Source organism: Hermetia illucens, chromosome 5, assembly GCF_905115235.1.
Source record: "Hermetia illucens chromosome 5, iHerIll2.2.curated.20191125, whole genome shotgun sequence".
Taxonomy (NCBI): domain Eukaryota; kingdom Metazoa; phylum Arthropoda; class Insecta; order Diptera; family Stratiomyidae; genus Hermetia; species Hermetia illucens.
The window spans coordinates 19,144,324-19,159,500 of NC_051853.1; the positions used below are offsets into that span (position 1 = coordinate 19,144,324).

General features: G+C 44.9%; 1 protein-coding gene across 2 annotated transcripts in view; it reads right to left on the reverse strand.

Annotated features, from left to right (window-relative positions):
* Positions 1–6,709: 6,709 nt before the first annotated feature.
* Positions 6,710–15,177, reverse strand: part of LOC119658476 (homeobox protein Hox-D4a-like) — a 114,557-nt gene continuing 106,089 nt past the window's right edge. For both annotated transcript variants that reach the window (XM_038065914.1, XM_038065913.1), the window contains exons 2-3: positions 8,236–8,414; positions 6,710–8,149 (exon numbers count right to left, since the gene is read on the reverse strand). In XM_038065914.1, coding sequence (XP_037921842.1) covers positions 7,967–8,149; positions 8,236–8,414 — 362 coding nt within the window. In that variant the 3' untranslated portion in view covers positions 6,710–7,966. The remainder of the gene's footprint in view (positions 8,150–8,235; positions 8,415–15,177) is intronic.

A 15,177-nucleotide genomic window follows, 5' to 3' on the forward strand; every position in this document is an offset into this window, starting at 1 on the left:
GTTGAGGCTGGTTTGTATAAACCTCATCTGCGATTCGTGTTAAGGGCTTTTCTGTATTCTGGTCGCCCACTGCTGCCTGCAATGTGCCGATGATCCAATCATCTTTCTCTTTGCACAGTAAACAATTTGGGTCAGCTGCGCCTACTGGTAGGCCAATGACGGCGGTTTATGTCCCCCGGCAGGCTTTCCTTAGTGTTTTCACCGCTGACTCCTGTAATCCGACAAGATCGAGCTGCTTCTCCAAGGCTTCGCAAACCTACTTCTTCGTGAAGATCTCATCTATATCTTTGAGAATGATAGTGATCCCCCGCCTGCTAGCCCTTATGTAAGCTTCCTGTCCTAACGACTTTCCGATTTGGTTCAAGAGAATTTGTCTGTAGTTGTATCTTTGGATTTCTTGAACTCCAACATAAGATCTCCTTTCCATGACCGCCTAATGCGGCTGGCATTATCTTCTAAGTTGGTGAGTTCGTGATCTGCCTTCACTCTCCGGCGAATATCAGCATATGACCCTTTACTTTCTTTGGAAATCATAATCACCTCCGGTCTTATCTTCCTGCGATCGTTTCCTTTTCGAGATATTACTTTTCTCCAGCCTTCCCTGAGGTCGCAGCTACAACAGTTTCGCCGGTAGCTTCTGCCGTAGTCTTCATATGCTCCGCCTTTTTAAGAGTTTGATGGATTGTTGAATCGTTCAACTTTTCGTGGAACCTCTTTCCCGATTTCTCCCCTTTCGTATTTTGAGCAGGCGTTACTTGAGTCAACTAGCTCACTTTTTCGTTCGAAGACTTTCCCCCTCTTTTGCCCTTGGCCTTACGCCAAACGGATGCCTCCTATATTTTGATGAATATTCCTGTGCCCCTTTATGAATTCACACAGCTCCATGATCTCCATGATCTAAATAGGGCAGTAAAGGCAACTCCTAATTGATATTTGCCTCCAACATTACTCGGGTGATTCAACGCCAAGGATTTTTCCTCATCAAAAAATCCCCCACTGAGGGTAGCGATTGCAGGGGCTAGTGCCCGTGTGGGGGGGGGGGGGGGGACTGCGAAGAATTGAGCTTCTTCTGAATGGGTCCGTCCTCTCGGACGCTTGTAACATTAAATGCCACAGTAGCCAAGGTTACTACAACTAAGGCGCTGCGGTCGTTGAATATCGATGGTCAGCAGCCCGTTGATATACTCTCAAAAACCGCCGAGACTGTGCTTCCATGCCCATACACGCACATACCTAGATGCTTGCATATGCATGCCCATAATACATACGCCGAGGATTCCCTTATCTGCACGCTCAACAACACCAGAGCGGCTCTTCCCCCTTGGATGTCAGGGCGGTTATGCCGTCATCAGGGATGGAGACCAAGTCGTCGTATGGTTTTGGTGAACCAACTCAACGAATTCATCGCCCGCGCCTCGTGTCACAGATTTTGAACGGAATTCATCAGGGTACAGACACCGACTTCATGATGCGTTCATAACCTGCTTTCCCGTACAAAGTCATATTCCATAGGTGATAGTGAAAAATAATCGAGTTACCCTATAGTGCCTATAAGGCCTCCATGAACTCTGTAATCAGGAGAAGCTTAGTAACTGGGGATGTTGACCCAATTCATAATGAGGCTTTCACCGCATTCCAGATCTTATTCACAGAATATGCTGAGATTCCCCCAGACGCTAGGCCAAAAATCGCAAAACTAAAATTTACTTCAGCAACTACCAACATCATTGCTGCCGTTGACAGAATTTTTGTTGATGGTTTGGCTTGCGAGATAACTGCGTCAGAGGTTCATATCCTGGTCTACGTTGCAGGTGGCACAGTTATTCGTCTCAATAATTATATTGGAGCGAATAGCAGATGCATGCGCTGGAGGATTGTACCGTTTTCGATGTTTCGACTCAACAAAAGAGTCGAAAGGTTGACAAAGGAAATTGGCGGTTTCACGCAAGAACTTCTTGGAAATTCAAACCACCATCTGCCCAATGATATGCGAATCGTAGAAATCCCCGAGGTTCTGAAGCAGAAACTTGGGGTATGCTCCATTCGTGGGGGACTCGGTTACAAACTGACAACCGAAATGGCTGGCACATTGTACGGGCACTATTCTCTGCATACGTTGTATTGGAAGATGACGGCAGTGCAGAGAACGCCGAGGCCGGCCCACTTTTCTCTGTAAAGCAGTTGGAAGAGGCCGTCCTCTCTATGGAAAACAAGATGGCGCCAGGACTCCATGTTATCCCAGCAGAGGTATACAAACACGTGCCGAACTATCTCTTACGAATATTGAGGGATAATCTGAGGAATCGCTCGCTGCTCTATGAGACGCTAGAGAGTCAGAGGAGGATGGAGGTCATGTCGGGGATAGTGCAGGGACCCATCCTGGGGCCGGACCTCTAGAACGCCTTCAATGATAGTGTGCTTAGACGCGACGTGCCAGAATAGTTGCGCTCGGTCGGTTATGCAGATGATGTCGCGATGCTTTTTGCCGGGCGCACTATCGAACAAGCGCAAAGCAGACTTGACATATTGATGCAACGGGCGAAGTGGATGTATGATTGCTCATGGTTTCAACCTTCCACTAGAAAAAACCGAAGTAATTATACTGGCTAAAAAGAGAATTCCGATCCTGCATCTCATATCGATCGGTGAGTCGATAATCGAGTCAAAACCAACGGTAAAGTACCTTAGATTGACTCTTGACTCAAATATGATCTTTTTCGAGCAACTCTAAACAGCAGTGGACAAGGTTGTAGCTGGAGTTCTGACTTTAAGTCGGCTAATGGACTGCGCGACTCATGGTGAGACTGACTACTTCCTTAGCTAGCTCCCAGGTGGACATGTAGGTTTTCAGTCTTACCTGCATAAGATTGGAAAGGTCCTAACAGTTTATTTTGCAATGGAATTGTAAGCGACGCCGATCATACCCTTTTTTTCCTGTAGAAGGTGGGGTGGGATTTATCATATTCGACACCACTGTCAACAACCGGTATCCGGTCTAGGCCTGGCTTAATAAGGAACTCCAAACATCCCAGTTTTGCGCCGAGGTCCACCAATTCGATATCCCTAAAAGCTGTTTGGCGTCCTGGCCTACCCCATCGCTCCATCTTAGGCAGGGTCTGCTTCGTCTTCCTTTTCTACCATAGATATTGCCCTTATAAACTTTCCGGGTGGGATCATCCTCATCCACACGAATTAAGTGACCCGGCCACCGTAACCTATTGAGCCGGATTTTATCCACAACCGGACGGTCATGGTATCGTTCATAGATTTCGTCATTGTGTAGGCTACGGAATCGTCCATCCTCATGTAGGGGGCCAAAAATTCTTCTGAGGTTTCTTCTCTCGAACGCGGCCAAGAGTTCGCAATTTTTCTTGCTAAGAACCCAAGTTTCCGAGGAATACATGAGGACTGGCAAAATCGTTGTATTGTACAGTAAGAGCTTTGACCCTATGGTGAGACGTTTCGACCGGAACAGTTTTTGTAAGCTGAAATAGGCTCTGTTGGTTGACAACAACCGTGCGCGGATTTCATCATCGCAGCTGTTATCAGTTGCGTCAACGGTCTGAAAGTTGTAATCTCCAGTCTTAATTCCTCCCGTTCGACCAGTGTTGATGTCGTTGGTTGGTTCTTCTTCGGTGCTTACGTCGCCACCATATATTTTGTCTTGCCTTCATTGATGTGCAGCCCGAGGTCTTCCGCCGCCTGCTTGATCTGGATGAAGGTAGTTTGTACGTTTCGGGTGGTTCTTTCCATGATGTCGATATCGTCAGCATAGGCCAGTAGTTGGGTGGACTTAAAGAGGATCATACCTCTTGCATTTACATCAGCATCACGGATCACTTTCTTGAGGGCCGGGTTAAAGAGGACGCATGATAGGGCATCCCCTTGTCATAGACCGTTGTTGATGTCGAACAGTCTTGAGAGTGATCCCGCTGCTTTTATCTGGCCTCACACATTGGTCAGGGTCAGCCGAGTCAGTCTTATCAGTTTCGTCGGAATACCGAATTCTCTCATGGCCGCGTACAGTTTTACCCTGGCTATGCTATCATAGGCGGCTTTAAAGTCGATGAAAAGATGGTGCAACTGTTGTCCATATTCCAACAGTTTTTCCATTGCTTGCCGCAGAGAGAAAATCAGATCTGTTGCTGATTTGCCTGGAGTGAAGCCTCTTTGATATGGGCCAATGATGCTCTGGGCGTATGGGACTATCCGGCCTAGCAAGATAGCGGAGAATATCTTATAGATGGTTGTCAGCAACGTGATACCTCTATAATTACTGCACTGTGTGATATCTCCCTTTTTATGTATGAGACAGATTATGCCTCGTTGCCAATCGTCAGGCATTGATTCGCTGTCCGATACCTTGAGCACAAGTTGATGAGCCACTTGGTGTAATTGGTCGCCTCCATATTTAACCGATTCGGCTATAATTCCATCGGCTCCTGGCGACTTATGATTTTTTAGCCGATGAATTGCACGGACTGTTTCTCCTAAACTTGATGGTGGCAGTATTTGTCCGTTGTCTTCAGTTGGCGGGACCTCCAACTCGCCGATGTTCTGGTTGTTCAGTAGCTCATCAAAGTACTCAACCCATCGCTCCAATATGCCCATTCTGTCGAAAATCAGATTTCCCTCTTTGTCTCGGCAGGATGAGCATCGAGGTGTATAAGGCTTCATTCTGCTGACTTGTTGGTAAAACTTGCGCGTCTGGTGCGGTTGCTCTCTGTACTTTTCTAATTCACAGACTTGTTGGTTTTCCTAGGCTTCCTCTTTCCGTCTGTGAAGTCGCTTCTCCGCTCGACGGAGTTCGTGATAAGTCTCTGCGCGTGCCCGCGTTCTTTGAGAATGCAACATTACTCAGTATGCGGCATACTTCCGTTCCGTTGCTAGCTTACATTCATCCTCAAACCAACCGTTCCAACTCCTTTGGCGGCTGGGGCCAAGTATGTTTGTGGCCGTATCAATGATAACGTTCTTCAGGTGATTGTGAAGATCATTTGTTGATGCTTCATCTCCAGGTCCTCTGTTGACTGCGGTTATTGCAGCATCCATTTCCCTCTTATAGGTGTCGCGGAGGGCTGTGTTGTGGATGGTTTCAGTGTTAACTCTTACCTGATTGTCAGAGAGGATTCTAGGTGGTGTTGTTATTAGAGCTCGGAGCACCATGCCAACGAGATATTGATCCGAGTCTATATTGGCCCCCCTATATGTTCTGACATTCATCAAGGCTGAGAGGTGACGGCGTTGGATCAACACGTGGTCAATTTGGTTGAAAGTGGTCCCGTCTGGAGAGGCCCACATATGTTTGTGGACCGCTTTCCGCGCAAACCAGGTACTTCCAGCAACCATTTCGTGTGACCCTGCTAATTGAATAATCCGCAGTCCGTTATCATTTGTATTCTCGTGTAAGCTATGGGAGCCAACGTATCGCCTGAATACGGGCTCCTTCCCTACTTGGCTGTTAAAATCCCCCAGGATGATTTTGATATCATATCTGGGACAGGCGTCGAGGGTTTGTTCTACTGCCTCGTAGAAGGTATCCTTCTCCGACTCTGCAGTCTCCTCTGTAGGGGCGTGAACGTTAATGAGGCTTATATTTCTAAACTTGCCTTACAAGCGCAGAGTGCATAGCCGTTCGCTTATGTTTTCAAAGCCGATAACAGCAGGTTTCATTTTTTGGCTGACTAAGAAACCTACTCCGAGCACATGGTTTACCGGATGCCCACTATAATATATGGTGTAGCGGCTCTTCTCCAGGAAATCGGTCCCTGTCCAACGCGTCTCCTATAACGCTGTTACATCAGCCCTATATTGGGACAGGGTATCGGCTAGCTGCTCGTCAGCTTCATCTCTGTACAGGGAGCGCACGTTCCATGAGCAAATGCGCAAAAACGATATTCCGTTGTCGTTGTCGGGTTCGTCGTTGTATAATCCGTCCAGTCCGAGACTCCTGTTGTGGCTTCGTAACAAATTGTTTTCCGTGTAGGGTACCCCCAACCTGGAGGACCAGTTGGTACCATTTGTCCCGTTTTTAGGCGCGGGAGACTCGCCTTCATCATTCTCCGTCTGCAACTTTTCGTTAAGAAAGAGCTCGCAGCGATCACCACGTGGAGATGGAGATTGTTGGTGTTGGTTCAGCAGGCATTTCCCAGGTTTTATGCTCCATCGTGGGTATCAATTCACGTTTCGCCCTGGGAGCTATGCTAGCCTTTGACCAGGGTAGAAGCTTACGAGTACTAATAGGTGGAGCCCTGATTTGTAGGCTTCCAAGGCGGGAGAGCTCGGGGTTAGCCTGAAGTAACATGATAAACGGTTCCAGGCTAATTCTCTGACGGGGAGGTGTTGGGGAGGTGTTTAACTATGTCGTCTCCTATTATCTCAGCTGAATTTCTATTCCGGGCCTCAGTTTCCAGACCAGGAGAGAATCACCTTCTTTCTCCCTTTCCTTATGGGGACCGACTAATTATAATTGAAAGCATTTTTTCTTACAATTTCTGAATCTGAAAATAACGCCGTCTTATATTTTCGAATTTAACTGGAATCGGCTTGGAAAGCTTACCTCCGGGGGCGACCTCATTTGGGACGGTCATTTAATTTTTCTTATTTGTTAACGCTTCCTCGGACTTCCACCTTGATGAGGTAATAAATCTTTTATTCGCACTTAATCATATTATTCACTAAATAAAACGCCAAATTCAATTGATTTCGATCTAATTTTTTTCCTTATTTTATACTCATTATTTTACATATTAAGCAAATTCAGTAAATTTTTCATGGTAATTTTCACAGTTTTCATATATTTCCAATGTACTTACACTGTTACACTGTAAAAATGTACACTTTCTTAAGTAATATTGTGTAGTTTTTATTACATAACATTATTTATTCACATTCGCATATCTAGATCTACTGACATTTTTTTATATTTTAAATTCTTCAATTAAGTTTTAGATATTTTCTCTTTAAGTTCCTGATTTCGCATTTGTTTATGATCACACTAAGTTCAATGCCTAATTTAAATATTTGTAAAGTCATTCTGATCACCTGAAACTTTCACCGAACCAGGTTTCAACTAAAAAAGGATCAATTGAAGGAAAATTAAAATAAGTTTTACAAAAAAAAGAAGATATATTTTCTGCATATATGAATACAATTCAGATTCTTAGTGGAAGGAAGATGAAAATTATAGGAAAGTATCTGAGATCTGTAATTGGGAATACGAAGTTTGGAAGGCAGCTGGTTATTACTCTTCTAATCATCAGGCGGCCGGTTGGTATCTTCGAAATATCTGAATGTTTTGAGATAAGTTTGGATAGTACTTAGGGTTTTGCAGTAAACTATTTAAGTTTTTAGTGCTTCCCGCAGATATCGTATGAGGTTTGCGTTTCATCAAACATTAAAATGCAAATATGTATGACATACAAACATGCAAACAAATTACAGGAGACAGAATCATACAAATTAATTTCACTTTGTACAGGATCAAATAGGTATGGGTCGAAGACATTTTTTTTAAAGGTCCGGAATAAATATTATAATACGGAGGAATTAAAGATGTTTCTTAATTTCAGTGTAAGTAAAGGAAACTCCCATTGAGCCAGTTAGGTAGTCAGACAAACGCAGTTCAACAATTTCAAATTGCACACTTTTCAAGGACATAATACACAATAGTTCAACGTTTGCTCGTATCGTATCTAAAGTAGTACATACACAAATAAATATTTACAATTGCATTTCCACTTAATTATATTCAGATAAATAATAACATTTTCAATAACTAATTCTAATATTTACAGTAATATACATTTCCCTAGGAGTAATTGGTTCTGGACCTTGAACACTGTCACATACTGGGAGCTATTGAACTTTGACTCGAACGCGACATTCCAATGAGACTGAATCCATCGAATGCGTATTCATTTTAGATTTAGATCGTGATCTTATCACAGTAGAATCTTTGAAGCCCTCATTTTTGGGGGCTGCTGGTCTCTGTTTCTTGGATTGGTTTCTTTTTCAGGATGGTAAAATCGCTGACATTCTCTAGAAAGCTCTTGTGTGCCGACAGTGCTTTGACGCTCTCCACGTCCTTTTTTAGCTCCTCCATGTCTCGCTTTAATTTTGCACGTCGATTTTGGAACCAAGTAATGACCTGCAAATTGGAAATTGGAATTTGTTGATTATCAAACTCATTTAACGGATCATACAGAGTGTTGCGTTCGATTGGTTTCAACTTACCTGTGCATTCGAAAGTCCTAAAGCTGCTGCGATTTCATCACGGTCAGCAGGTGATAGATATTTTTGGTAGAGGAAACGTTTCTCTAATTCGAAAATTTGATGATTGGTGAAGGCTGTTCGGGATTTCCGTTTCTTCTTTGGCTGTGGCCTGGTTGCGAATAGGTTCAGGTGGGATTGATCTAAAAGAAAAGAATTTGATTGTGAAAGTTTTTGAAATAATCGACCGAGTTTCATAATAAAGCAAAAACAGAAGGAAAATAGATTATTTATCTCTAATTAGACAAATTGGCATGCTTAATCTACTTCTTTGCAACAATTTCAAATTTCGTCGCCCCAGATCCATTCGCATTTTGTAGCAGAGCCCGAAGGACCACGATAAAAAAACTGCAATGATGCAATCAGATAAGTGCAATCTGATCTGCATTTTTCTGCAGTAAATCCAAGAACTTTTACCCACATGCGTACGGAGACATGTATGATAATTCGTGTATCGAGAACGCAATCTGGCAGTGTTTATCCCACAAAACTTCACAAGCTGCGATTTTACAGAAAAGCTACGAGTTCCGACTTTAGGTGGGGACGTAGTTACCCTGATATCAATAAATTACTGGGTTTATGATTTTAATCACATTTTTGTAAACAATAAAACCTCCACTTCGAGGAGCCAAGCTAGGGTTGCTTCAATCGGTTCATTAACAGGTTTTCTGTTTCAGAAAATAGATACAACTGAGCGGAGATATAGATACATTAGTACACAGCCTTGATCCCAGGGTCGGCTGGTTTAGTTTAGTTTACTGGGGGGAGCCGCAGCTCCGAGCACTCAAGCCATTTTTAGGCCCACTGTACTATCCCCGTAAGTCGTCTATTCAATGGCTTCCCGCCTACGCTGTTAGCAGGCTTTAGCGAATCTGAGAACATTCTCCAGAGGCAGAGAGTGTGCAGATTGAAGAAAATTGAAGATGTCTTCGTCTGAGATCTGAGGATGCCGGCCAGCTGCATAAAAAGTGCAGGGCCGTCTCCTCCTCCTCCTCACATTGACTGCACATAGCCGAAACCACTACCCCAATCTTTTCCATATGGTAGTTTAAGGAGCAGTGTCCCGTTAAAAGCCCTACTAGGGTTTTCATGTCCCACTTCTTAAGGGACAACAAAAATGTCGATCTAGTGGCCATAGGCTCTTTCACAAGGATTTTCGCCTGCCGGCAAGAGTCCAAATTTGTCCACTCGGTTGCGTGAATCCTTGCAATTTCACCTTTCAGAGTAAACTTGACAGTAGATGGTCGGATTCTAAGAGCTGGTTCTGGCCCCACCATTGTGGATCCCGACCCTTGGCGAGCCAGTCTGTCAGCCACCTCATTACCAGCGATGTTAGAGTGTCCCGGCACCCAGATCAGGAATGTTTCCTTCAGTCGGTTAAGTTTCAGCAGCACCTGGTGACAACTCCACACCAACCGGATTGATATGTCGTGGCCATTTAGTGCTGATAATGCCGCCCGACTGTCAGAACAGATTCGAATGGTGCGACCTCTCCACTTTTGTCGCAGACATTCTTCTGCTGCCAATAAAATGGCATATATTGGGTTGGGGAAAAAATAATGTCGTATTTGTGATCGAATTTTAATACTTAGAATTATCCGATTTAAGTCAAATATGCGCCGTTTTCTTCGCAAATTTGCTACCATTTAGAAGGTAACTTCATTATCCCCCCCCCCCCTCTCCCTCCTTATTTGCAAAAAACTCAGACAGCCCCTTTTCGCAAGCCTCTTTTGGGGCCAACTTAGTAGCACTAAGAGCGTTCTGCATGGACCGGAAGAGATGGTAATTACTTGGTGCCAGGTCCGGACTATACGGTGGGTGCGATAGGATATCCCATCCGAGCTCCCGTAGCTTCTGGCGGGTCATATGTGAGGCCGAGCGTTGTCCTGGTGGAACAGAACACCATTTCTATTGACCAATGCTGGCCGCTTCTGGTCAATCACCTGCTTCAAACGGTCAAGTTGCTCACAGTAGAAGACCGAATTGAGGGTCTGGCCACAGTTGAGCAACTCATAGTGGATGACTCCCTTCCAATTCCAACAAACACACAGTAAAACCTTCCTGGCCGTCAATCCGGGCTTGGCGATGGTTTGGGCCGGCTCGCCGCACTTCGACCACGATCTTTTTCGTTTGAGATTTTCGTACGTGATCCATTTTTCATCACCAGTCATCACCCGCTTCAAAAATGGGTCGAGCTCGTTCCGTGTCAGCAGTGCATCGCAGACGTTGATTCGGTCCAAGAGATTTTTTTTTGTAATCTGAAAAGACTCATGGCCATTTGTCGACCATTCATCTCTTTCGGTGATTGCGACATTGTATGCCTTTTCAAAGACGAATCTGGAAACCATATGACCGGTCGCATCAGGGCTACCAGATGTTTTTCAAGCAATTTTCAGATAGACGCATAATCGTGTTATTGGCCGCCTTTCCACGCCCCAATGGTATCGAGCCTATATGTTGTAGTGACCGCGGCTGCGCGACGGGAGCGGAATTTCATTCGGCTCTTTCTTAATCAATTTGCTTAAACAATGCATTTAATAGTGTGCAATTGCCTTAAAGTTCGCCGCAGATTGCACATTATTCAATGTATTCAAGCGAATTGATCTTGACAGGAGGGGAATGATTTGCCGCATCCGCAGGCGCATGCGTATGTTGCCGCAACATTGCCTAGCGAGTGAGAAAGGCTATGTAGCGGGAATAGAAGCGGTGCACGAAAAGGCAGCGAGAATGTTGCTGGGAGGAGGTTTTTGGCGGGAAGAAAAAAACGGGGGAGTTTTGTTGGAGATCTAGAGGCGAGTGGTTGAGAGAGATTTGGATGGGATTTTGAGGAGTTGAGTGGAGTGGAAGAAGGAGGAAAAGGCAGCAGCGAGTTTTTTTCTTCTTGAGCGAGAGAATCTAGGAGGAGAAGGGGAATTTTGAGGAAAGAGGAGTTTTGGTTGAAGAGCTGTAAGAGCGGTTTGAAGAACTTCTTGGTGGAGGCGGAAGTTTTTGGAGCTTGAGAAGATCTAGTGAACTTAGCGAAGGAAGGTGAAGTAATGGCAATTGATTCGCCATAAAGATGCAAAGGCAACTGGATAACTTTTCACCCGAAAGCAAAAATTAGAAAGGTAATAAAACATAACTGACTTAAGGAAGAGATCGGTGAAGTGTTTCGCTAATGATGTGATCAGACGAGCAGTATAAGTGCCTCGATTTAAGAAATCGGTGAAGTGTTTCGCTAATGGTGTGATCAGACGAACAATATAAATACATTTATCTAAGAAATCTTTGAAAAAGTTGTACCTATATTCGGAACTAAAAAAAAAGAAAGTGAAACAGAAAAACTGTAATTAACATATTATCATTGAATACTTGACATAATTTGTTGTTTTTCTTTTAGAACCTGTTATACCAGCCGTTAACCGAGCTCGGCGTGACGACTAGAGTAAGTAATTGATTGGACTTTTCTTTTATTTTATTTTATTTTATTTTCTTTTTTTTTTATTTTTAATATTTTTCATATGCCTTATTATCTCCTTTTTGAATTAGTATAATTGGTTATTTTATTGTCAACTTTGTGTTAATAGATAATATCCTAGAATTTTTTTATAAATAATGAATTTTTCGTAATCGGAAGTAGTTTGAGGACTCCCTCTCCTTAGATCTCCTTACTCCCGCGGAATTCTTACGTAAGGGACATCCTCTAAAAGAATAACTGGCCGGAGGATGTCGAGGAAGGGTGGGAACCTCACCGGCCGCGCCTCGTCCAAGATCTGAGGCGGAAGGGACGGCAATCGGGAAGGTGATCCGTCGTAGATTTTCCAATACTTGATCGCGGCACTCGGGTCCGGAGACAAACGGCTCCACGCGCGCGGTCGAGCCGTTTTTTTTTTATTTTCCAATTTAGCTCGCGTTCTGGTTTTATTCGATAGGCCGTCGCGAATTCTTACGTGAAATTCGATTTTAAAATCCGGTGCGGACCCACGCACCGGTAAAGACACGTTATTTTTAGTAATGAAGCGTGAGGGATCAAAGCGCTCAAAGGACCCCCCCACATTCCCGAGCCTGGCTAGCACAGAGGCGTGCAAGAACGTGTCGACCGAGAGCTTTGATAGAGCTGCAATCTTCGTGGGCGGACCTTCACGGTCAAATTTTGCCAAATTGTTTAGTTTTTTTTTGGGATAGCTCTGCCCTCTAGGTCGTTATCGGCCACTCAAGGGATCGACTTGATCTCATATCTCCATAATTATCATTACAATGTGTCGTTGGCTGCTTTCCGTTTCGTAAAACTTAAGGTAATCCCTTACGACGAGATTCCCAGGAGACCGGTCGCTCGCATCTGGTTGTCGCAGATTCGCATGGATAAGGGCAAGCTCGTCCAATTCCTGCGCTTTCAAAACCCCGAGATTCCCATGGACGACTGGGTTATAATCAAGGAGGAGGAATCTTAGACAAACAGACAACCGTTACTACTCCGTACAAACAAAGAGTGCCTGGAGGCACTGAAAAACGCCGACTATAAACTGTGGTTCGGAGTCAGGAATACAAAGGTAAAAGTGTGCAACCCTGCAAAACCGAACGACGACCTAGATCCAATCCACGTCGCCAACGAGCTGTTGGAGGAGATGATGATCGACGGTCCGACGGGGACTGACGAACCCCCCACGCAAGAAGATCATGCTGAGGGTAACGCAGATAAATCTACAGCACTCGAAATGCGCCTCGGCTAATCTGTTTGTCTTCCTCTTAGAGGAAGACATCGACATCGTACTAATACTGGAGCCCTGGGTCGGAGGTGATCGAACCATCAAAAGGCCGCAAAGAAAATATTTTAATTTATTCCACAGCACAGGAGACGCTGATCAGGATGGACCTAGAGCATGTATTCTCGCGAGGAAGAGTCTCCACGCTTTTCTATGTCCGGACCTGAGTTCCAGCGACCTAGTCGTGGTCAAGCTGGAGCAAGTGGGGGCAGAGAAAGACCAATCAGTTCCGCGAGAAGAATTACAACATCTGAAGAACACCATAGTAACAAAGAAAGCCATCCTGTTGATAGGCTGCGACGCTAATGCAAAACGCACGCTCTGGGGCAGCACGAAGATCAACGAGAGAAGTGAGTCATTCTTTGATTTTATTATTACTTCAAAGCTATCGATGTGTAATAGGGGCAGTACACCAACCTTCCATTTCCCTTGCTCGGAGAACTGTGACGGTTGGGAGGAGGTTCTTGATATCACCCTAATAACCGACAATGGGATTCTTAGGGTGGAGGACTAGAGAGTGTCTGACCAGAGATTCTTCTCTGATTACAGTTGGATAGTTTTCAGTCTAGATCTCGCCGCAAAGGTCTCCAAACCTTTCAGAGACCCCAGGAGGATCGACTGGGGAAAGTTTGGTCAAGTAATTAAGAACAAACTCTCCGGTGCGCAAATTCGTAAAATTGGCACGACAGACGAACTGGAGTCAAAGGTCGGGGCTCTGGAAAAGGCATTCGATACCGTCTTTAAAGTCCCGTGCCCTACTAAGTACAGCAAAAAGACCCTGCAATCGAGGTGGAATGAAGATCTCTCCAGCCTCAGGAAGCTGACCAGAGAAATCTTCAACATCTGCTACAGGTAAAAATATTTGCAGCCATATAAGGACTGCCTGAAAAAGTACAAGTCGGCCATCAGGACCGTCAAGAGGCGGTCTTGGTTGGCCTATTGTCAGAACATCGAAAGCACCAGTGAATCTGCAAGACCCAGTAACATTCTACCCAAAGAACATAGGAGCCCATCCTTTCTTAAAAAGTCGGAAGGTTTCTGGATGGAATCTTCTAGCGAAACCTTGAAGCTCCTGGTTCAGCCTTACTTTTTTGCCAACGAGGAGGACTGTGAGTCAGGACGTTGCCTGGAGGGTTTGCGACCACCCCAGCTGTGCGAGATTATCAAATCGGTCATTGCCGAGGATAAGATCGGCTGGGCTATGAGCAGCTTCTCCGCATATAAATTTCCAGGCCAGGTGGCATACTGCCAGTCATGCTACAGAAGCAGCAGGAAAGGGTTGTTCCCTGGCCTGTTGAGATTTATCGGAGCTTCATCTCTTTACGATACGTACCACAGTCCTGGAGGCGAACACGAGTGGTTTTCATACCGAAAGCGGGCAGGGCGGTCATGAGTCTGAGAAGGACATTTAACTAATCAGCCTGACCTCTTTCGTGCTGCAGACCCTAGAGCGCGTCCTGGACATTCACTTAAGGGCGATTATGGTGAAAACACCTTTCTCTAAGTCCCAGCATGCCTACCTCAAAGGAAAATCTACATAAACCGCCCTCCACGAGGTAATTGGTACGGTTGGGCGGTCGCTGCAGTATACACTAGCTGCCTTCTTGGATATAGAGGGAGCTTTTAACAACGTTAATTCCAACGCCATCAAGGAAGGCTTGACCGGTATTAGATTGGAGGGGTATCTCACGCATTGGATTATATCCATGCTAAGTACTAGGATAATCCAGTCGGATCTGGGAGGCAACCACTTGCCCAGAGCTGTGAACAGAGGTACGCGTCATCTCACCGGAGGAAGTTTCTGTCCATTATGAGCGATATTTTGGAAGCAGCGTTGCGTTGTGGGCTGCAAGATGAGGACTCGGCATAAAGATAACCAAAACGGAACTGATGCTATTCACCACCAAGACGAGGATATCTGAATTCCATCTACCACGGCTGAATGAACAAACATTGGTTATTTCCTCTAATGTAAAGTATCTGGGTGTAATCCTGGATCCAAAGCTAAATTGGAGTTTGAACATAGAACTGAGGGTTAAGATGGCCTATTTAACCTTCTATGCCTGCAAGAGAACCTTTGCAAAGAAATGGGGTCTCCGGCCAAGGATGGTTCTCTGGATGTACACCGCTGTAGTGCGTCCGATCCTAATGTACGGCTCTATTG